Source organism: Bombina bombina, chromosome 1 (genome assembly GCF_027579735.1).
Source record: "Bombina bombina isolate aBomBom1 chromosome 1, aBomBom1.pri, whole genome shotgun sequence".
In the NCBI taxonomy this organism is placed as follows: domain Eukaryota; kingdom Metazoa; phylum Chordata; class Amphibia; order Anura; family Bombinatoridae; genus Bombina; species Bombina bombina.
This window is the reverse complement of record NC_069499.1, coordinates 12,613,907-12,638,959: the sequence shown is the minus strand read 5'-3', so window position 1 is coordinate 12,638,959 and position 25,053 is coordinate 12,613,907. Positions and strand designations below refer to the sequence as shown.

The following is a 25,053-nucleotide window of genomic DNA, read 5'->3' as shown; positions in this document are numbered from 1 at the left end:
GTGTGTGTGACAGTCTGTATACTACTTCTGTATGTGTGTGTGACGGTCTGTATACTACTTCTGTATGTGTGTGTAACGGTCTGTATACTACTTCTGTATGTGTGTGACGGTCTGTATACTACTTCTGTATGTGTTTGTCTGACGGTCTGTATACTACTTCTGTATGTGTGTGTGACGGTCTGTATACTTCTTCTGTATGTGTGTGTGTGACGGTCTGTATACTACTTCTGTATGTGTGTGTGACGGTCTGTATACTTCTTCTGTATGTGTGTGTGTGACGGTCTGTATACTACTTCTGTATGTGTGTGTGTGACGGTCTTTATACTACTTCTGTATGTGTGTGTGTGACGGTCTGTATACTACTTCTGTATGTGTTTGTCTGACGGTCTGTATACTACTTCTGTATGTGTGTGTGACGGTCTGTATACTTCTTCTGTATGTGTGTGTGTGACGGTCTGTATACTACTTCTGTATGTGTGTGTGTGACGGTCTTTATACTACTTCTGTATGTGTGTGTGTGACGGTCTTTATACTACTTCTGTATGTGTGTGTGTGACGGTCTGTATACTACTTCTGTATGTGTGTGTGTGACGGTCTGTATACTACTTCTGTATGTGTGTGTGTGACGGTCTTTATACTACTTCTGTATGTGTGTTTGTGACGGTCTGTATACTTCTTCTGTATGTGTGAGTGTGACGGTCTGTATACTACTTCTGTATGTGTATGTGTGTGACGGTCTGTATACTACTTCTGTATGTGTGTGTGTGACGGTCTGTATACTTCTTCTGTATGTGTGTGTGTGACGGTCTGTATACTACTTCTGTATGTGTGTGTGACGGTCTCTATACTACTTCTGTATGTGTGTGAGTGACGGTCTGTATATTACTTCTGTATGTGTGTGTAACGGTCTGTATACTACTTCTGTATGTGTGTGTGACGGTCTGTATACTACTGTATGTGTGTGTGACGGTCTGTATACTACTTCTGTATGTGTGTGTGTGACGGTCTGTATACTACTTCTGTATGTGTGTGTGTGACGGTCTGTATACTACTTCTGTATGTGTGTGAGTGTGACGGTCTGTATACTACTTCTGTATGTGTGAGTGTGACGGTCTGTATACTACTTCTGTATGTGTGTGTGTGACGGTCTGTATACTACTTCTGTATGTGTGTGTGACGGTCTGTATACTACTTCTGTGTGTGTGTGTGTGTGACGGTCTGTATACTACTTCTGTATGTGTGTGTGTGTGTGACGGTCTGTATACTACTTCTGTATGTGTGTGTGACGGTCTGTATACTACTTCTGTATGTGTGTGACGGTCTGTATACTACTTCTGTATGTGTGTGACGGTCTGTATACTACTTCTGTATGTGTGTGACGGTCTGTATACTACTTCTGTATGTGTGTGACGGTCTGTATACTACTTCTGTGTGTGTGTAACGGTCTGTATACTACTTCTGTATGTGTGTGACGGTCTGTATACTACTTCTGTGTGTGTGTAACGGTCTGTATACTACTTCTGTATGTGTGTGACGGTCTGTATACTACTTCTGTGTGTGTGTGTGACGGTCTGTATACTACTTCTGTGTGTGTGTGTGACGGTCTGTATACTACTTCTGTATGTGTGTATGTGACGGTCTGTATACTACTTCTGTATGTGTGTGTGACGGTCTGTATACTACTTCTGTATGTGTGTGTGACGGTCTGTATACTACTTCTGTATGTGTGTGTGACGGTCTGTATACTACTTCTGTATGTGTGTGTGTGACGGTCTGTATACTTCTTCTGTATGTGTGTGTATGTGACGGTCTGTATACTACATCTGTATTTGTGTGTGTGACGGTCTGTATACTACTTCTGTATGTGTGTGTGACGGTCTGTATACTACTTCTGTATGTGTGTGTGACGGTCTGTATACTACATCTGTATGTGTGTGTGACGGTCTGTATACTACTTCTGTGTGTGACGGTCTGTATACTACTTCTGTATTTGTGTGTGTGACGGTCTGTATACTACTTCTGTATGTGTGTGTGACGGTCTGTATACTACTTCTGTATGTGTGTGTGTGACGGTCTGTATACTACTTCTGTATGTGTGTGTGACGGTCTGTATACTACTTCTGTATGTGTGTGTGACGGTCTGTATACTACTTCTGTGTGTGTGTGTGACGGTCTGTATACTACTTCTGTATGTGTGTGTGTGACGGTCTGTATACTACTTCTGTATGTGTGTGTGTGACGGTCTGTATACTACTTCTGTATGTGTGTGTGTGACGGTCTGTATACTACTTCTGTATGTGTGTGACGGTCTGTATACTACTTCTGTATGTGTGTGTGTGACGGTCTGTATACTACTTCTGTATGTGTGTGTGACGGTCTGTATACTACTTCTGTATGTGTGTGTGACGGTCTGTATACTACTTCTGTATGTGTGTGTGTGACGGTCTGTATACTACTTCTGTATGTGTGTGTGACGGTCTGTATACTACTTCTGTATGTGTGTGTGACGGTCTGTATACTACTTCTGTATGTGTGTGTGACGGTCTGTATACTACTTCTGTATGTGTGTGTGTGTGACGGTCTGTATACTACTTCTGTATGTGTGTGACGGTCTGTATACTACTTCTGTATGTGTGTGTGACGGTCTGTATACTACTTCTGTATGTGTGTGACAGTCTGTATACTACTTCTGTATGTGTGTGTGACGGTCTGTATACTACTTCTGTATGTGTGTGTGACGGTCTGTATACTACTTCTGTATGTGTGTGTGACGGTCTGTATACTACTTCTGTATGTGTGTGTAACGGTCTGTATACTACTTCTGTATGTGTGTGACGGTCTGTATACTACTTCTGTATGTGTGTGTGACGGTCTGTATACTACTTCTGTATGTGTGTGTGACGGTCTGTATACTACTTCTGTATGTGTGTGTGACGGTCTGTATACTACTTCTGTATGTGTGTGTGACGGTCTTTATACTACTTCTGTATGTGTGTGTGTGACAGTCTGTATACTACTTCTGTATGTGTGTGTGACGGTCTGTATACTACTTCTGTATGTGTGTGTGACGGTCTGTTTACTACTTCTGTATGTGTGTGTGTGACGGTCTGTATACTACTTCTGTATGTGTGTGTGACGGTCTGTATACTACTTCTGTATGTGTGTGACAGTCTGTATACTACTTCTGTATGTGTGTGTGTGTGACGGTCTGTATACTACTTCTGTCTGTATGTGTGTGACGGTCTGTATACTAATTCTGTATGTGTGTGTGTGACGGTCTGTATACTACTTCTGTATGTGTGTGACGGTCTGTATACTACTGTATGTGTGTGTGACAGTCTGTATACTACTTCTGTATGTGTGTGTGTGACGGTCTGTATACTACTTCTGTATGTGTGTGACGGTCTGTATACTACTTCTGTATGTGTGTGTGTGACGGTCTGTATACTACTTCTGTATGTGTGTGACGGTCTGTATACTTCTTCTGTATGTGTGTGTGACGGTCTGTATACTACTTCTGTATGTGTGTGATGGTCTGTATACTACTTCTGTGTGTGTGTGTGACAGTCTGTATACTACTTCTGTGTGTGTGTGTGACAGTCTGTATACTTATTCTGTATGTGTGTGTGTGACGGTCTGTATACTACTTCTGTATGTGTGTGTGTGACGGTCTGTATACTTCTTCTGTATGTGTGTGTGACGGTCTGTATACTACTGTATGTGTGTATGTGACGGTCTGTATACTTCTGTATGTGTGTGTGTGACGGTCTGTATACTTCTGTATGTGTGTATGTGACGGTCTGTATACTTCTGTATGTGTGTATGTGACGGTCTGTATACTTCTGTATGTGTGTATGTGACGGTCTGTATACTTCTGTATGTGTGTGTGTGACGGTCTGTATACTTCTTCTGTATGTGTGTGTGACAGTCTGTATACTACTGTATGTGTGTATGTGACGGTCTGTATACTACTGTATGTGTGTGTGTGACGGTCTGTATACTACTGTATGTGTGTGTGTGATGGTCTGTATACTTCTGTATGTGTGTGTGTGTGACGGTCTGTATACTACTGTATGTGTGTATGTGACGGTCTGTATACTACTGTATGTGTGTATGTGACGGTCTGTATACTACTGTATGTGTGTGTGTGACGGTCTGTATACTACTGTATGTGTGTATGTGACGGTCTGTATACTTCTGTATGTGTGTATGTGACGGTCTGTATACTTCTGTTTGTGTGTGTGTGACGGTCTGTATACTTCTGTATGTGTGTGTGACGGTCTGTATACTACTGTATGTGTGTATGTGACGGTCTGTATACTTCTGTATGTGTGTGTGTGACGGTCTGTATACTACTTCTGTATGTGTGTGTGACGGTCTGTATACTACTTCTGTATGTGTGTGTGTGTGACGGTCTGTATACTACTTCTGTATGTGTGTGTGTGACGGTCTGTATACTACTGTATGTGTGTGTGTGTGACGGTCTGTATACTACTTCTGTATGTGTGTGTGTGTGACGGTCTGTATACTACTTCTGTATGTGTGTGTGACGGTCTGTATACTTCTGTATGTGTGTGTGTGACGGTCTGTATACTACTTCTGTATGTGTGTGTGACGGTCTGTATACTACTTCTGTATGTGTGTGTGTGTGACGGTCTGTATACTACTTCTGTATGTGTGTGTGTGACGGTCTGTATACTACTTCTGTGTGTGACGGTCTGTATACTACTTCTGTATGTGTGTGTGTGACGGTCTGTATACTAATTCTGTATGTGTGTGTGTGACGGTCTGTATACTACTTCTGTGTGTGTGTGACGGTCTGTATACTACTTCTGTATGTGTGTGTGACGGTCTGTATACTACTTCTGTATGTGTGTGTGTGACGGTCTGTATACTACTTCTTTATGTGTGTGTGTGACGGTCTGTATACTACTTCTGTGTGTGTGTGACGGTCTGTATACTACTTCTGTATGTGTGTGACAGTCTGTATACTACTTCTGTATGTTTGTGTGACGGTCTGTATACTACTTCTGTATGTGTGTGTGTGACGGTCTGTATACTACTTCTGTGTGTGTGTGTGTGTGACGGTCTGTATACTACTTCTGTATGTGTGTGTGACGGTCTGTATACTACTTCTGTATGTGTGTGACAGTCTGTATACTACTTCTGTATGTGTGTGTGTGACGGTCTGTATACTACTTCTGTGTGTGTGTGACGGTCTGTATACTACTTCTGTATGTGTGTGTGTGACGGTCTGTATACTACTTCTGTATGTGTGTGTGACGGTCTGTATACTTCTGTATGTGTGTGTGACGGTCTGTATACTACTTCTGTATGTGTGTGTGACGGTCTGTATACTACTTCTGTATGTGTGTGTGTGACGCTCTGTATACTACTTGTGTATGTGTGTGTGACGGTCTGTATACTACTTCTGTATGTGTGTGTGACGGTCTGTATACTACTTCTGTATGTGTGTGTGACGGTCTGTATACTACTTCTGTATGTGTGTGTGTGACGGTCTGTATACTACTTCTGTATGTGTATGTGACGGTCTGTATACTACTTCTGTATGTGTGTGTGTGACGGTCTGTATACTACTTCTGTATGTGTGTGTGTGACGGTCTGTATACTACTTCTGTATGTGTGTGTGTGACGGTCTGTATACTACTTCTGTATGTGTGTGTGACGGTCTGTATACTACTTCTGTATGTGTGTGTGACGGTCTGTATACTACTTCTGTATGTGTGTGTGACGGTCTGTATACTACTTCTGTATGTGTGTGTGACGGTCTGTATACTACTTCTGTATGTGTGTGTGACGGTCTGTATACTACTTCTGTATGTGTGTGTGACGGTCTGTATACTACTTCTGTATGTGTGTGTGTGACGCTCTGTATACTACTTGTGTATGTGTGTGTGACGGTCTGTATACTACTTCTGTATGTGTGTGTGACGGTCTGTATACTACTTCTGTATGTGTGTGTGACGGTCTGTATACTACTTCTGTATGTGTGTGTGTGACGGTCTGTATACTACTTCTGTATGTGTATGTGTGTGTGACGGTCTGTATACTACTTCTGTATGTGTATGTGTGTGTGACGGTCTGTATACTACTTCTGTATGTGTGTGTGTGACGGTCTGTATACTACTTCTGTATGTGTGTGACGGTCTGTATACTACTTCTGTATGTGTGTGTGACGGTCTGTATACTACTTCTGTATGTGTGTGTGTGACGGTCTGTATACTACTTCTGTATGTGTGTGTGTGACGGTCTGTATACTACTTCTGTATGTGTGTGTGTGACGGTCTGTATACTACTTCTGTATGTGTGTGTGTGACGGTCTGTATACTACTTCTGTATGTGTGTGTGTGACGGTCTGTATACTACTTCTGTGTGTGTGACGGTCTGTATACTACTTCTGTATGTGTGTGTGACGGTGTGTATACTACTTCTGTATGTGTGTGTGACGGTCTGTATACTACTTCTGTATGTGTGTGACGGTCTGTATACTACTTCTGTGTGTGTGACGGTCTGTATACTACTTCTGTATGTGTATGTGTGTGTGACGGTCTGTATACTACTTCTGTATGTGTGTGTGTGACGGTCTGTATACTACTTCTGTATGTGTGTGTGTGACGGTCTGTATACTACTTCTGTGTGTGACGGTCTGTATACTACTTCTGTATGTGTGTGTGTGACGGTCTGTATACTACTTCTGTATGTGTGTGTGTGACGGTCTGTATACTTCTGTATGTGTGTGTGACGGTCTGTATACTACTTCTGTATGTGTGTGTGTGACGGTCTGTATACTACTTCTGTATGTGTGTGTGACGGTCTGTATACTACTTCTGTATCTGTGTGTGTGACGGTCTGTATACTACTTCTGTATGTGTGTGTGTGACGGTCTGTATACTACTTCTGTATGTGTGTGTGACGGTCTGTATACTACTTCTGTATGTGTGTGTGTGACGGTCTGTATACTACTTCTGTATGTGTGTGTGACGGTCTGTATACTACTTCTGTATGTGTGTGTGTGACGGTCTGTATACTACTTCTGTATGTGTGTGTGACGGTCTGTATACTACTTCTGTATGTGTGTGTGACGGTCTGTATACTACTTCTGTATGTGTGTGTGTGACGGTCTGTCTGGCTTCAGGGAGGCCGCTATTTTAACTGTAAACGGCTTTATGCATAAAGGTTGATGTTCAGATACAAACTCCTCGTCCCTTTACCTTGTTAATACCTTACATTATTCAAGAATCAGCGGCAGTAATCATGAAGTGTTGTCTATGCTCTCACATGCATTAGCTCTTCCTTTGCTTGCATTTGCTGCGCTTTTGTTTGCTTTAGCTGTTCTCTTGTTTGTTTTAGCTGTGCTCTTGTTTACTTTAACTGCGCTCTGGTTTGCTTTAGCTGTGCTCTTGTTTGCTTTACCTGCGCTCTGGTTTGCTTTAGCTGTTCTCTTGTTTGCTTTAACTGCACTCTGGTTTGCTTTAGCTGCGCTCTTGCTTGCATTTGCTGCTCTCTTGCTTGCGTTGGCTGCTCTCTTGTTTGCTTTAGCTGTGCTCTTGCTTGTTTTAGCTGTGCTCTTGCTTGCTTTGGCTGCGCTCTTGTTTGCTTAAGTTACGGTCTTGATTGCATTAGATGCTTGCTTGCTTTAGCTGTGCTCTTGTTTGTTTTAGCTGCGCTCTTGCTTTCTTTAGCTGCGCTCTTGTTTGCTTTATCTGCGCTCTTGTTTGCTTTAGCTGTGCTCTTTCTTGCGTTGGCTGTGCTCTTGCTTGCTTTAGCTGCGCTCTTGTTTGCTTTAGCTGTGTTCTTGCTTGTTTTAGCTGTGCTCTTGCTTGCTTTGGCTGCGCTCTTGTTTGCTTTAGTTACGGTCTTGATTGCATTAGATGCTTGCTTGCTTTAGCTGTGCTCTTGTTTGTTTTAGCTGCGCTCTTGCTTTCTTTAGCTGCGCTCTTGTTTGCTTTATCTGCGCTCTTGTTTGCTTTAGCTGTGCTCTTGCTTGCATTTGCTGCTCTCTTGCTTGCGTTGGCTGCTCTCTTGTTTGCTTTAGCTGTGCTCTTGCTTGTTTTAGCTGTGCTCTTGCTTGCTTTGGCTGCGCTCTTGTTTGCTTTAGTTACGGTCTTGATTGCATTAGATGCTTGCTTGCTTTAGCTGTGCTCTTGTTTGTTTTAGCTGCGCTCTTGCTTTCTTTAGCTGCGCTCTTGTTTGCTTTATCTGCGCTCTTGTTTGCTTTAGCTGTGCTCTTTCTTGCGTTGGCTGTGCTCTTGCTTGCTTTAGCTGCGCTCTTGTTTGCTTTAGCTGTGCTCTTGCTTGTTTTAGCTGTGCTCTTGCTTGCTTTGGCTGCGCTCTTGTTTGCTTTAGTTACGGTCTTGATTGCATTAGATGCTTGCTTGCTTTAGCTGTGCTCTTGTTTGTTTTAGCTTCGCTCTTGCTTTCTTTATCTGCGCTCTTGTTTGCTTTATCTGCGCTCTTGTTTGCTTTAGCTGTGCTCTTGCTTGCATTTGCTGCTCTCTTGCTTGCGTTGGCTGCTCTCTTGTTTGCTTTAGCTGTGCTCTTGCTTGTTTTAGCTGTGCTCTTGCTTGCTTTGGCTGCGCTCTTGTTTGCTTTAGTTACGGTCTTGATTGCATTAGATGCTTGCTTTCTTTAGCTGCGCTCTTGTTTGTTTTAGCTGTGCTCTTGCTTGCTTTGGCTGCGCTCTTGTTTGCTTTAGTTACGGTCTTGATTGCATTAGATGCTTGCTTGCTTTAGCTGTGCTCTTGTTTGTTTTAGCTGCGCTCTTGCTTTCTTTAGCTGCGCTCTTGTTTGCTTTATCTGCGCTCTTGTTTGCTTTAGCTGTGCTCTTTCTTGCGTTGGCTGTGCTCTTGCTTGCTTTAGCTGCGCTCTTGTTTGCTTTAGCTGTGCTCTTGCTTGTTTTAGCTGTGCTCTTGCTTGCTTTGGCTGCGCTCTTGTTTGCTTTAGTTACGGTCTTGATTGCATTAGATGCTTGCTTGCTTTAGCTGTGCTCTTGTTTGTTTTAGCTGCGCTCTTGCTTTCTTTATCTGCGCTCTTGTTTGCTTTATCTGCGCTCTTGTTTGCTTTAGCTGTGCTCTTGCTTGCATTTGCTGCTCTCTTGCTTGCGTTGGCTGCTCTCTTGTTTGCTTTAGCTGTGCTCTTGCTTGTTTTAGCTGTGCTCTTGCTTGCTTTGGCTGCGCTCTTGTTTGCTTTAGTTACGGTCTTGATTGCATTAGATGCTTGCTTTCTTTAGCTGCGCTCTTGTTTGCTTTATCTGCGCTCTTGTTTGCTTTAGCTGTGCTCTTTCTTGCGTTGGCTGTGCTCTTGCTTGCTTTAGCTGCGCTCTTGTTTGCTTTAGCTGTGCTCTTGCTTGTTTTAGCTGTGCTCTTGCTTGCTTTGGCTGCGCTCTTGTTTGCTTTAGTTACGGTCTTGATTGCATTAGATGCTTGCTTGCTTTAGCTGTGCTCTTGTTTGTTTTAGCTGTGCTCTTGCTTTCTTTAGCTGCGCTCTTGTTTGCTTTATCTGCGCTCTTGTTTGCTTTAGCTGTGCTCTTGCTTGCGTTGGCTGCGCTCTTGTTTGCTTTAGTTACGGTCTTGATTGCATTAGCAATGCACTATTGCTTGATTTAACTGTGCTCTTGCTTGCGTTGGCTGCGCTCTTGTTTGCTTTAGTTGCAGTCTTAAATTCATTTGCGATGCAGTCTTGATTGCATTTGCGATGCGCTCTTGCTTGCGTTGGCTGCGTTCTTGTTTGATTTAGCTGCGGTCTTAAATTCATTTGCGATGCAGTCTTGATTGCATTTGCGATGCGCTCTTGCTTGCGTTGGCTGCGTTCTTGTTTGATTTAGCTGCGGTCTTAAATTCATTTGCGATGCAGTCTTGATTGCATTACCGATGCGCTCTTGCTTGCGTTGGCTGCGCTCTTGTTTGCTTTAGTTACGGTCTTGATTGCATTAGCAATGCACTATTGCTTGATTTAACTGTGCTCTTGCTTGCGTTGGCTGCGCTCTTGTTTGCTTTAGTTGCAGTCTTAAATTCATTTGCGATGCAGTCTTGCTTGCGTTGGCTGCGTTCTTGTTTGATTTAGTTGCGGTCTTGATTGCATTACCGATGCGCTCTTGTTTGCTTTAGTTGCAGTCTTAAATTCATTTGCGATGCACTCTTGCTTGCGTTGGCTGCGTTCTTGTTTGATTTAGCTGCGGTCTTGATTGCATTACCGATGCGCTCTTGCTTGCGTTGGCTGCGCTCTGCTTGCATTAGCAGTAAAATCTTGCCTTTATTGTTTTAAATCTCTAGCGATATGACTGAATAACGCCATGTCTCTTCCATAAGGTTCATCCAAACCCTTTCCGGCCCGCAGGCTTACGTGTCAAGTTGTACGAGTTTGCTGGCAGAGTTGTTGGAAAGTGCCTGTTTGAGTCGTCTCTGGGCGCAGGTTGTGAGCAACTGGTGAGGGCCCGATTCACTCGCTCCTTCTTGGCACAAATCATAGGACTGCGTATGCATTACAAGGTGCGCAGTAGGAGGGACCGCGGGGAGGTGTGTGATAATGACATATTCCTGCTCTGCACATAACTTTATTCACCTGTGTTTCCTCTTCAGTACTTTGAGACAGATGACCCAGACTTCTTCCAGTCCAAAGTTCTGTACCTCCTCTCTCATGACGTGTCAGACACAGACCTGGTTTTTGCAGAGGAAAGATATGGACAAGGGGGGCAGCTGGAGAAGGTCAGTATGATTTGTGTGCTTCCTGCAGCTCTCATGTGTCCTCAGCTAGATGCAGTGGCACAATATGCAGTGATAGTGTATATAGTGACACAGTATGCAGTGATAGTGTATATAGTGACACAGTATGTAGTGATAGTGTATATAGTGACACAGTATGTAGTGATAGTGTATACAGAGACACAGTATGCAGTGATAGTGTATATAGTGACACAGTATGTAGTGATAGTGTATATAGTGACACAGTATGCAGTGATAGTGTATATAGTGACACAGTATGCAGTGATAGTGTATATAGTGACACAGTATGTAGTGATAGTGTATATAGTGACACAGTATGTAGTGATAGTGTATATAGTGACACAGTATGCAGTGATAGTGTATATAGTGACACAGTATGTAGTGATAGTGTATATAGTGACACAGTATGCAGTGATAGTGTATATAGAGACACAGTATGCAGTGATAGTGTATATAGAGACACAGTATGCAGTGATAGTGTATATAGAGACACAGTATGCAGTGATAGTGTATATAGTGACACAGTATGTAGTGATAGTGTATATAGTGACACAGTATGTAGTGATAGTGTATATAGTGACACAGTATGCAGTGATAGTGTATATAGTGACACAGTATGCAGTGATAGTGTATATAGTGACACAGTATGTAGTGATAGTGTATATAGTGACACAGTATGTAGTGATAGTGTATACAGAGACACAGTATGTAGTGATAGTGTATATAGTGACACAGTATGCAGTGATAGTGTATACAGAGGCACAGTATGTAGTGATAGTGTATATAGTGACACAGTATGTAGTGATAGTGTATATAGTGACACAGTATGCAGTGGTAGTGTATATAGTGACACAGTATGTAGTGATAGTGTATATAGTGACACAGTATGTAGTGATAGTGTATACAGAGACACAGTATGCAGTGATAGTGTATATAGTGACACAGTATGTAGTGATAGTGTATATAGTGACACAGTATGTAGTGATAGTGTATACAGAGACACAGTATGCAGTGATAGTGTATATAGTGACACAGTATGTAGTGATAGTGTATATAGTGACACAGTATGCAGTGATAGTGTATATAGTGACACAGTATGCAGTGATAGTGTATATAGTGACACAGTATGTAGTGATAGTGTATATAGTGACACAGTATGCAGTGATAGTGTATATAGTGACACAGTATGTAGTGATAGTGTATATAGAGACACAGTATGTAGTGATAGTGTATACAGAGGCACAGTATGTAGTGATAGTGTATATAGTGACACAGTATGTAGTGATAGTGTATATAGTGACACAGTATGCAGTGATAGTGTATATAGAGACACAGTATGCAGTGATAGTGTATATAGTGACACAGTATGCAGTGATAGTGTATATAGTGACACAGTATGCAGTGATAGTGTATATAGAGACACAGTATGCAGTGATAGTGTATATAGAGACACAGTATGCAGTGATAGTGTATATAGAGACACAGTATGTAGTGATAGTGTATATAGTGACACAGTATGTAGTGATAGTGTATATAGAGACACAGTATGTAGTGATAGTGTATATAGAGACACAGTATGCAGTGATAGTGTATATAGTGACACAGTATGCAGTGATAGTGTATATAGTGACACAGTATGCAGTGATAGTGTATATAGAGACACAGTATGCAGTGATAGTGTATATAGAGACACAGTATGTAGTGATAGTGTATACAGAGGCACAGTATGTAGTGATAGTGTATATAGTGACACAGTATGCAGTGATAGTGTATATAGTGACACAGTATGCAGTGATAGTGTATATAGAGACACAGTATGCAGTGATAGTGTATATAGAGACACAGTATGCAGTGATAGTGTATATAGTGACACAGTATGCAGTGATAGTGTATATAGAGACACAGTATGCAGTGATAGTGTATATAGAGACACAGTATGTAGTGATAGTGTATATAGAGACACAGTATGCAGTGATAGTGTATATAGAGACACAGTATGCAGTGATAGTGTATATAGAGACACAGTATGTAGTGATAGTGTATATAGAGACACAATATGCAGTGATAGTGTATACAGAGGCACAGTATGTAGTGATAGTGTATATAGTGACACAGTATGTAGTGATAGTGTATATAGAGACACAATATGCAGTGATAGTGTATACAGAGGCACAGTATGTAGTGATAGTGTATATAGTGACACAGTATGCAGTGATAGTGTATATAGAGACACAGTATGTAGTGATAGTGTATATAGAGACACAGTATGTAGTGATAGTGTATATAGAGACACAGTATGTAGTGATAGTGTATATAGTGACACAGTATGCAGTGATAGTGTATATAGAGACACAGTATGCATTGCTAGTGTATATAGAGACACAGTATGTAGTGATTGTGTATATAGAGACACAATATGCAGTGATAGTGTATACAGAGGCACAGTATGCAGTGATAGTGTATATAGAGACACAGTATGTAGTGATAGTGTATATAGAGACACAATATGCAGTGATAGTGTATACAGAGGCACAGTATGTAGTGATAGTGTATATAGAGACACAGTATGCATTGCTAGTGTATATAGAGACACAGTATGTAGTGATAGTGTATATAGAGACACAGTATGCATTGCTAGTGTATATAGTGACACAGTATGCAGTGATAGTGTATATAGAGACACAGTATGCATTGCTAGTGTATATAGAGACACAGTATGTAGTGATTGTGTATATAGAGACATAATATGCAGTGATAGTGTATACAGAGGCACAGTATGCAGTGATAGTGTATACAGAGGCACAGTATGTAGTGATAGTGTATATAGCATTCTGCTGCGGGCTGTCTGAGAGCTTAGTGCGGCGAATGCTTCAAACAAATAAAGGAACTTTCAGCATGAAGTCCCCTTTATTTACTCCACTGGTAAATCCTAGTGTTTCACAAATGCTAGGATTTATTATCACTTTAAATGAGATTTAAGATGAATGAAATATGACTCCTCACACTTCCATACAGAATCTTAGCTAACAAATAATTGTAACTCCTGTTCCTCGTTAAGCTAAAAACATGATAAACCAGCTCTCTACAAGGTGTGCCAGCCTTAGTTCCACCTGTAGTGGGCTCAGTTGAGAAAATTCCCCCTAGGGCTCTTGTTCTTGAGAATAAATCAAACAGACTGAGTTTCATTGTGAAAGAGAATCGCTCCTTGCAGACCAAGACTCACATCGCGTTTCTGCCGTTTTCACGTATCTGCTTCTCTTATTTCTTTTTTTTTATGACACAATGAGTCCACAGATCATCTTAATTACTAATGGGATATTCACCTCCTGGTCAGCAGGAGGTGGCAAAGAGCACCACAGCAGAGCTGTTAAATAGCTCCTCCCTCCCCTTCCACTCCAGTCATTCTCTTTGCCTACGTTAGTGATAGGAAGTGGTAAAGTGAGGTGCTAGAAAAGATTCTTCAATCAAGAGTTTATTATTTTTAAAGTAGTGCAAGATTGTGCTGCTTTGTTCTAGGGTGTAGTCGTAGTCCATATCAGTCTCTTTAGTAGAGCCTTGGTGGCTTTAGAGCAATGAGAACTGATGGGACATAATTCTCACTGTGCCTCCCATATTCTGATGCTGCCCTTACTCTGAAAACCTGAGGTGTATTTACTCAGGAATTTCGTTTAATTTCAGGTCCATGGGAGGGAGAGGACCTCTCAAAGCTGAGAACTGCCTTGCTGCCAGGCAGAAGATGAGGTATTTGCTGACTTTATTTCTGGGGGTAGAAATGAAAACTCAGAAAAATTTGGGCACTTTAATTTTTTACAGACCTCATTATAAGTGAGCTCTTTGAAAGGAGACAGATTGCCCTAGGGTATTAAGGGACACAAGAAGGCAGCTTGGAAGCAGGCACTAGGGCTATAGGCAGTTTGGACGCAGGCACTGAGGCTAAATGTGTCAGGTGACTCTCTTCTCCCGGCGGTTTCATGTCTAATAATAACCGACCGGGACATTACATATTATAAACGATGAGCAGAGAGGCTCAGTGGGAGGGTGTTTCACTGTAATATTTTAGCCAGCAGCTATCTGACAAAAGGAAGCTGAAAAGTCTGCTAATTGTTCCCTGGGGCTTATTTTTGTACAATAACAATGGTGACCGGGAATTGCATATTCAAACGCCCACGATGGGCGGAGCTTGTATGGCGCCAAGTTTGTTGCGCACCGTTCTTATCTAGTACGATTATTGGAAGGCATGAAGAACTTTAGCTAGATTGTCTGCGTTTAGGGTTATGTACTCAGAGAACACTTAGTCATTTAGAGAAGCGTGCCCTACATGTATGTCAGCTCCTGGCTGCTCAGTGACAGCTCAGTGCTGAATTTTCCAGCTACATCGCTTTTTTTTTTTTAATAAAGACAGCATTTGTTTTAAAACACTTCGTTTTTTTTGGAAGGGAGAAGGACCTTTAGGCCAGAGTGAGTACTTTTTAAAATTTAAAGAGACCGTAACGTTTTTTATATAGCCCACACATTCAGTGCCCTGCGTTTTCCTCACAAATTCCACCTGGAATTTCTTTGCAAGACATTGCTTCCTAAGATCGTTGACGCGATCTCTGATGCATTGTCTGTTTTTTTTTTTTTTTTTCCCCATGCTACGGGAAAATACTTGAGAAAAGGTATTTAAGTAGCTATTCCAAATTTTCTTCTCTGGAACCCAAAGAGGAGGATACTTCGGTGGTATATAAGGGGAAAATATCAGACTCTGCCTGTGTAATTCCTTTGTTTGATACTGAAGTGTTATCTTTCAGTTTTTAACTTGAAAACCTCAGTTTGTTACTTTAGGAAGGTCTTGTTTCCCTGGATGACGCTGACATCTCCGGCTTAGTCAGTTCCAATAAGTCCAGTTAACTTTACAAGGATGATTGGAAGGATAGGGAGAAACTGCCCCCCCCTTTTTCCCCAGTGATCACAGACTCTATCAAGGAGTCTTGTCAATGGTATCCAGGGATTGGGTGTACGTGAGAGTCTACAACTACCTGCGGTTTGCATTACTTGTCACCAGCATGGTGGCGTACCATTTTGGTGCGTTGTCTGATTCTATTTGGACAGACACTCCTCTCAAAGAAATCTAGGATTGGTTTAAGGCAATTAATTTAGCCAACTCCTTTATTTCAGAGGCTCCACTTCAAAGTTGGGAGCTAAGATTTCTGGCTTTGCCACATGGCCCGCAGAGCGTTAGAGGAAAGATATTGGTTTGCGTATGACTCATCTGAGTATAAACTTTTGGTTATTCCCTACAAGGGACAGACCTTGTTTGGACCTGTTTTATCGGAAAGTCTCTCTGATATTACGAGAGGTAAGGGACATTCCTTCCCTCAGGATAAGAAAACTGTGATCAGTGTATGTTAGTTTTTTTTGAACTGTTAAAGGAAGTTGTTCTACTTCTTCTTCCAATGCAGGAGCAGTCTAAATTTCCTGGTGAACCAGTTAATCTTGGAATAGGAAAGCAATCCAAGAATCCTGTTGGTGAACTAAAGACACTAGGATTGGCCTGCCCCCAATCTGGGAGGACTCTGTATCCCAGGGATACAATATGGAGTTTTGGACTTTTTCTCCCATGGGCAGGTCTTTGAGGGAACCTTCAGATCTATTTTAGATCTCAAGAGTCTTAAAAATTCCTTAGAGTACCATTCTCCCTTGATTCAAGAGGGTCAATCTTCGACAGCTGTGGTTTTAAAGACGCATTTGAGCATATTTCCATTCAACAACAAGCAAGATCCTTCACGGATATGTTGTTGTCCTTCCTGAGATTTCTCGGACGGAAGGTATATTTGGGAAAGAGTTCCTTAGTCCCAAGTACAAGGGTTTTTTCTTGGGAAAAATAATAGATTCCCTATCAATGAAGATTTTTCGGACAGTAGTCGGGAAATAAAAAATGTTCGATACTTGTCTAGCTCTTCAGTCCACTCCTCGGCCATCAATGGCTCAGTGCATGGAGGTAATCGGGCTGATGGTAGCGGCAAAGGACATCATCCCATTTGCTAGGTCCCATCTCAGACCTCTGCAGTTGAGTATGCTATGGCAATGGAACGGAAATTTTGTGGAATTGTCTCCTCGAATACTTTGGGAGCAGGAGTCAATGGATTCTCTTCTATGGTGATTGTCTCGGGATCATCTCTCCAAGTGAACCTGTTTTCACAGACCATCTTGGGTCTGTTGTCAGTTGTCTAGGATGATGAGCAGTCTTGGGCTCCCTAAAGGCTCAGGGAACTTGGACTTAGTCAGAGTCTGTTCTTTCTATAAACATGCTGGAGCTGAGAACGATCTTTTATGCTCTTCTGGCCTGGCCTCAGTTAGCATCGGTCCTGCTTATCCGGTTCCAGTCGGATAACATAAGGTCAGTAGCTTACATCAATCATCAGGGAGGAACGATAAGTTCCTTAGTGGTGAGAGAGGTAACCAAGATAATTCAGTGGGCGGAGGCCCACTCTTGCTGCCTGTCGGCGATCCACATACCAGGGGTGGACAACTGGGAGGCGGACTTCCTAAACAGGCAGACCTTTTATCCGGGGGAGTGGGTACTTCATCTAGAAGGGTTTTCCAGCCTGATTCTCAAGTGGGGTCAGACAGAATTGGATCTCCTGGTATCTCGTCAGAATGTCAAGCTCCCGAGATACGGATCGAGGTACACGGCCCCCCAGGTGGAAATTATAGATACTCTGGTGGTCCCTTGGACTTTCAGTCTAGTATACCTATTTCCTCCGTTTGCTCTTCTTCCTCGGGTCATTGCTCGAATCAAGCAGGAGAGGCATCATTGCACTGGCCTGACCTCGCAGGATTTGGTATGCAGATCTCGTGGACATGTCATCTCGGCCACCTTGGAGTCTTTCGCTGAGAAAGGACCTTTTAATTCAAGGTCTCTTCCTTCATCCAAATCTAGTTTCTCTGAAGCTGATTGTTTGGAGATTGAACTCCTAGTTTTATCCAAGCAGGGTTTTTTTTGAATTGGTCATTGAGACCATGATTCAGGCTTGTAAGCCTGTGACTAGAAAAATTTACTTTAAGATATGGCGTAAATATCTATATTGGTGTGAATCCAAAGGCTACTTATGGAGTAGAGTTAGGATTCCTAGAATTTTGTCTTTTCTCCAAGAGGGTTTGGAGAAAGGGTTGTCGACAAGTTCTCTAAAGGGTCAAATCTCTGCTTTATCTATTTTGTTACTCAAACGTCTGGCAGATGTTCCAGATGTTCAATTTTTTTGTCAGGCCTTGGTTAGGATTAGGCCTTTGTTCAAACCAGTTACTCCTCCATGGAGTTTGAATTTGGTTTTCAATGTTTTTCAACGGCCTCCGTTTGAGTCTATGTATTCCTTAGATGTTAAGTTGTTATCTTGGAAAGTTTTATTTCTTGTTGCTATTTCTTCTGCTCGTAGAGTCTTGGAACTCTTGGCATTGCTGTCTGAATTCCCTTATCATATTTTCTACTCCGATAAGGTAGTTTTACAGACTAAATTAGGATTTCTTCCTTAGGTTGTTTCTGATAAGAACATTAATCAGGAGATTGTTGTTCCTTCCTTGTGTTCTAATCCTTCTTCCCAGAAGAAGCGTCTTCTGCACAATTTGGACGTAGTTCGTGCTTTAAAGTTTTATCTGCAGGCGACTAAATATTTTTTCGTCAGTCTTCTGCTTTGTTTGTGGTTTTCTCAGGAAAACGTAAGAGTCAGAAAGCTACGGCTACTTCTCTTTCTTTTTGGCTGAAGAGTATCATACGTTTTGCATATGAGACTGCTGGACAGCAGCCTCCAGAGAGGGTTACGGATCATTCCACGAGGGCTGTTGCTTCCTCATGGGCATTCAAAAATGAAGCTTCCGTGGAACAGATTTGCAAGGCTGCAACTTGGTCCTCTCTTCACACTTTTTCAAAGTTCTACAAATTTGACACACTTGCCTCAGCTGTGGCCGCTTTTGGGAGAAAGGTTCTTTAAGCAGTGGTGCCTTCCATTTAGGTTCCCTGTCTTGTCCCTCCCATATCATCTGTGTACTCTAGCTTGGGTATTGAATCCCATTAGTAATTAAGATGATCCGTGGACTCATTGTGTCATAAAAAAGAAAAGAAAATTTATGCTTACCTGATAAATGTATTTCTTTTTTGACACTATGAGTCCACGGCCCGCCCTGTTCTTGTAATACAGGGTGTTTTTTATTATTAACTTCAGACACCTCTGCACCTTGGTTTTTCCTTTCTTTCCTTAACTTCGGTTGAATGTCTGGAGTGGGAGGGAAGGGAGGAGCTATTTAACAGCTTTGCTGTGGTGCTCTTTGCCGCCTCCTGCTGACCAGGTGGTGAATATCCCATTAGTAATTAAGATGATCCGTGGACTCATCGTGTCAAAAAATAAATACATTTATCAGGTAAGCATAAATTTTCTTTTTCCGATAGGTGGTGGAACTGATCCCGGGGGGGTCTCAGATTGAAGTGACCAATGAGAACAAACTTTATTACCTGAACCTTTTGGCTCAGCATCGACTGTGCAATCAGGTGCGAGAGGAGGTGGAACATTTCTTAAAAGGTAATGAGATTGGAGAAGGGATGAGAGGAAGGCAAACGTGGTCTAATACTGAAGGATATTTCTTTGTCACCACAGGACTAAATGAGCTGGTGCCAGACAATCTTCTCGCCATATTTGATGAGAATGAATTAGAGGTAAGTATTGGTGTTTGTGGGGGCAGGACCGTATTGGTATATGGATAAACATGAGCACAGAGCATGAAGGGGGGGAATAAAAAGGAACTATTTGTTGGTCTAGGAGTAACTCTTCATGGTAACTTATCTTTTAGCTCCTCATGTGCGGCACCGGGCATATTGCAGTGCAGGATTTCCAGGCTCATGCTGTGATCATTGGTGGCTCGTGGTACTTCCGAGAAAAGGTAATAGAGACATTTCAGACAGGCTCATCTCTTCCTCCCTTCTCTTTAGCTTTATATTATGTTTTTCTCCTCTAAATTAGCCTCTCTTGCTTTACCATTCTAGATTCCTTTACATGTTCTTCATTGCCCTGCTTTTCTGGTTCTAGAGTAAAGAATTATTACCAGTTCTAGATTGACTTGCCACCCAACTTGTGGAATATCTTTCTTTTACACTGAGTTTCTCTAAATTGCCATTCATACAACCTTATCATTCTAAGGCCACAGCAGCACTTAAGTCAGGAAATAAATCCACATTCAGTATTTTTGTTATTTTGGCTCAGCACTCACCATTAGCCTTTTTATAAGAACTGGACAGAAACCCAGAGCCTTAAACCGTGACTTTTTAGGTGTTTGATACTCTCTGCCATCACCAGTTTTGTTTGTATTCTGTCTTTCTGATAGACTGGGCAGCGGCTCTTCATCTTCAGGCTTGAATAAAATGTGATCATTTATGGAGGACCAGTCAATATGTTTCTGTGAACATGGCGGGTTCCATTGCATGTTTATTTTGAGGATAGATAAACTCACCACATGGCCTAGTGCAGTCACAACGGTATAACATAAAGGGCGCCACATGGCCTAGTACAGTCACAACGGTATAACATAAAGGGCGCCACATGGCCTAGTACAGTCACAACGGTATAACATAAAGGGCGCCACATGGCCTAGTACAGTCACAACGGTATAACATAAAGGGCGCCACATAGTCACAACGGTATAACATAAAGGGCGCCACATAGTCACAACGGTATAACATAAAGGGCGCCACATCATGGCCTAGTACAGTCACAACGGTATAACATAAAGGGCGCCACATGGCCTAGTACAGTCACAACGGTATAACATAAAGGGCGCCACATGGCCTAGTGCAGTCAAAACGGTATAACATAAAGGGCGCCACATGGCCTAGTACAGTCACAACGGTATAACATAAAGGGCGCCACATAGTCACAACGGTATAACATAAAGGGCGCCACATAGTCACAACGGTATAACATAAAGGGCGCCACATAGTCACAACGGTATAACATCAAGGGCGCCACATAGTCACAACGGTATAACATAAAGGGCGCCACATAGTCACAACGGTATAACATCAAGGGCGCCACATGGCCTAGTGCAGTCACAACGGTATAACATCAAGGGCGCCACATGGCCTAGTACAGTCACAACGGTATAACATAAAGGGCGCCACATGGCCTAGTACAGTCACAACGGTATAACATAAAGGGCGCCATATGACCTAGTACAGTCACAACGGTATAACATAAAGGGCGCCACATGGCCTAGTACAGTCACAACGGTATAACATAAAGGGCGCCACATGGCCTAGTACAGTCACAACGGTATAACATAAAGGGCGCCACATGGCCTAGTACAGTCACAACGGTATAACATAAAGGGCGCCACATGGCCTAGTACAGTCACAACGGTATAACATAAAGGGCGCCACATCATGGCCTAGTACAGTCACAACGGTATAACATAAAGGGCGCCACATGGCCTAGTACAGTCACAACGGTATAACATAAAGGGCGCCACATCATGGCCTAGTAGGGTCACAACGGTATAACATAAAGGGCGCCACATGGCCTAGTACAGTCACAACGGTATAACATAAAGGGCACCACATGGCCTAGTACAGTCACAACGGTATAACATAAAGGGCGCCACATGGCCTAGTACAGTCACAACGGTATAACATAAAGGGCGCCACATAGTCACAACGGTATAACATAAAGGGCGCCATATGGCCTAGTACAGTCACAACGGTATAACATAAAGGGCGCTACATGGCCTAGTACAGTCACAACGGTATAACATAAAGGGCGCCACATGGCCTAGTACAGTCACAACGGTATAACATAAAGGGCGCCACATCATGGCCTAGTGCAGTCACAACGGTATAACATAAAGGGCGCCACATGGCCTAGTGCAGTCACAACGGTATAACATCAAGGGCGCCATATGGCCTAGTGCAGTCACAACGGTATAACATAAAGGGCGCCACATGGCCTAGTACAGTCACAACGGTATAACATAAAGGGCGCCACATGGCCTAGTACAGTCACAACGGTATAACATAAAGGGCGCCACATGGCCTAGTACAGTCACATTGGTATAACATAAAGGGCGCCACATGGCCTAGTACAGTCACAACGGTATAACATAAAGGGCGCCACATGGCCTAGTACAGTCACAACGGTATAACATAAAGGGCGCCACATGGCCTAGTACAGTCACAACGGTATAACATAAAGGGCGCCACATGGCCTAGTACAGTCACAACGGTATAACATAAAGGGCGCCACATGGCCTAGTACAGTCACAACGGTATAACATAAAGGGCGCCACATGGCCTAGTACAGTCACAACGGTATAACATAAAGGGCGCCACATGGCCTAGTGCAGTCACAACGGTATAACATAAAGGGCGCCACATGGCCTAGTGCAGTCACAACGGTATAACATAAAGGGCGCCACATAGTCACAACGGTATAACATAAAGGGCGCCACATGGCCTAGTACAGTCACAACGGTATAACATAAAGGGCGCCACATGGCCTAGTACAGTCACATTGGTATAACATAAAGGGCGCCACATGGCCTAGTACAGTCACAACGGTATAACATAAAGGGCGCCACATGGCCTAGTACAGTCACAACGGTATAACATAAAGGGCGCCACATGGCCTAGTACAGTCACAACGGTATAACATAAAGGGTGCCACATGGCCTAGTACAGTCACAACGGTATAACATAAAGGGTGCCACATGGCCTAGTGCAGTCACAACGGTATAACATAAAGGGCGCCACATGGCCTAGTACAGTCACAACGGTATAACATAAAGGGCGCCACATGGCCTAGTACAGTCACAACGGTATAACATAAAGGGCGCCACATGGCCTAGTACAGTCACAACGGTATAACATAAAGGGCGCCACATGGCCTAGTACAGTCACAACGGTATAACATAAAGGGCGCCACATGGCCTAGTACAGTCACAACGGTATAACATAAAGGGCGCCACATGGCCTAGTGCAGTCACAACGGTATAACATAAAGGGCGCCACATGGTCTAGTACAGTCACAACGGTATAACATAAAGGGCGCCACATCATGGCCTAGTACAGTCACAACGGTATAACATAAAGGGCGCCACATGGCCTAGTACAGTCACAACGGTATAACATAAAGGGCGCCACATAGTCACAACGGTATAACATAAAGGGCGCCATATGGCCTAGTACAGTCACAACGGTATAACATAAAGGGCGCCACATAGTCACAACGGTATAACATAAAGGGCGCCATATGGCCTAGTACAGTCACAACGGTATAACATAAAGGGCGCCACATAGTCACAACGGTATAACATAAAGGGCGCCATATGGCATAGTACAGTCACAACGGTATAACATAAAGGGCGCCACATGGCCTAGTACAGTCACAACGGTATAACATAAAGGGCGCCACATGGCCTAGTACAGTCACAACGGTATAACATAAAGGGCGCCACATGGCCTAGTACAGTCACAACGGTATAACATAAAGGGCGCCACATGGCCTAGTGCAGTCACAACGGTATAACATAAAGGGCGCCACATGGCCTAGTACAGTCACAACGGTATAACATAAAGGGCGCCACATGGCCTAGTACAGTCACAACGGTATAACATAAAGGGCGCCACATGGCCTAGTACAGTCACAACGGTATAACATAAAGGGCGCCACATGGCCTAGTACAGTCACAACGGTATAACATAAAGGGCGCCACATCATGGCCTAGTGCAGTCACAACGGTATAACATAAAGGGCGCCACATGGCCTAGTACAGTCACAACGGTATAACATAAAGGGCGCCACATGGCCTAGTACAGTCACAACGGTATAACATAAAGGGCGCCACATGGCCTAGTACAGTCACAACGGTATAACATAAAGGGCGCCACATGGCCTAGTGCAGTCACAACGGTATAACATAAAGGGCGCCACATGGCCTAGTACAGTCACAACGGTATAACATAAAGGGCGCCACATGGCCTAGTGTAGTCACAACGGTATAACATAAAGGGTGCCACACAGTCACAACAGTATAACATAAAGTAGAACAATGACACTTGCATATATTATGCACCTTCAGGTGCTCAGCCCAAGCTGGAACTTCTTAGCCACCCAACTGGCTGTTCACCACACAACACTGTAACTAGTGGTAACAGCTAATTCCACAACACAACATAATCAACAGGACCACGTAATCCAACTTCCGATAAGTACAGCGAGCAAGTGTTAGAATACAAAACGTTATTTATTTAAATCAGCAATGCGTTTCTGAGCCATCAGTTGGCCGTTTTTCAGGCTTAATACAAATTAAAAACACACTTGATCTAAATATTAATAAAACCATAATCCTATTTGACTAATAATAAAATACAAACATATGCATAAAGTTCCGAGTTGAAAGCCTCCTATTGGATGAAAGGATATACTATATCTTATATGAGCTATATACCCTATTTCTTCTGTTATGTGTGATCAGTCCACGGGTCATCATTACTTCTGGGATATTATCTGCTCCCCTACAGGAAGTGCAAGAGGATTCACCCAGCAGAGTTGCTATATAGCTCCTCCCCTCTACGTCACCCCCAGTCATTCTCTTGCACCCAAAGACTAGATAGGAGGTGTGAGAGGACTATGGTGATTATACTTAGTTTTTATAACTTCAATCAAAAGTTTGTTATTTTACAATAGCACCGGAGCGTGTTATTACTTCTCTGGCAGAGTTTGAAGAAGAATCTACCAGAGTTTTTTCTTATGATTTTAACCGGAGTAGTTAAGATCATATTGCTGTTTCTCGGCCATCTGAGGGAGGTAAAAGCTTCAGATCAGGGGACAGCGGGCAGTTGAATCTGCATTGAGGTATGTAGCAGTTTTTATTTTCTGAATGGAATTGATGAGAAAATCCTGCTATACCGTTATAATGACATGTATGTATACTCTACACTTCAGTATTCTGGGGATGGTATTTCACCGGAATTACTCTGTAAAAGTACATTAAGCCTTTTAATAGGTATTTAATTCATGTTAAACGTTTTTGCTGGAATGTAGAATCGTTTGCATTTCTGAGGTACTGAGTGAATAAATATTTGGGCATTATTTTTCCACTTGGCAGTTTGCTTGTTTTGATTATGACAGTTTCGTTTCTCTCTCACTGCTGTGTGTGAGGGGGAGGGGCCGTTTTTGGCGCTCTTTGCTACGCATCAAAAAATTTCCAGTCAGTTACACTTATATTTTCTGCATGATCCGGTTCATCTCTAACAGAACTCAGGGGTCTTCAAACTTCTTTGAAGGGAAGTAGA

General features: G+C 42.7%; 1 protein-coding gene across 1 annotated transcript in view; it reads left to right on the top strand.

Moving 5' to 3' along the window:
• Positions 1-25,053, top strand: part of AREL1 (apoptosis resistant E3 ubiquitin protein ligase 1) — a 293,517-nt gene that overhangs the window by 136,790 nt on the left and 131,674 nt on the right. Inside the window, exons 13-17 of the mRNA XM_053697183.1 lie at positions 10,329-10,508; positions 10,599-10,724; positions 19,165-19,294; positions 19,370-19,428; positions 19,563-19,652. Coding sequence (XP_053553158.1) covers positions 10,329-10,508; positions 10,599-10,724; positions 19,165-19,294; positions 19,370-19,428; positions 19,563-19,652 — 585 coding nt within the window. The remainder of the gene's footprint in view (positions 1-10,328; positions 10,509-10,598; positions 10,725-19,164; positions 19,295-19,369; positions 19,429-19,562; positions 19,653-25,053) is intronic.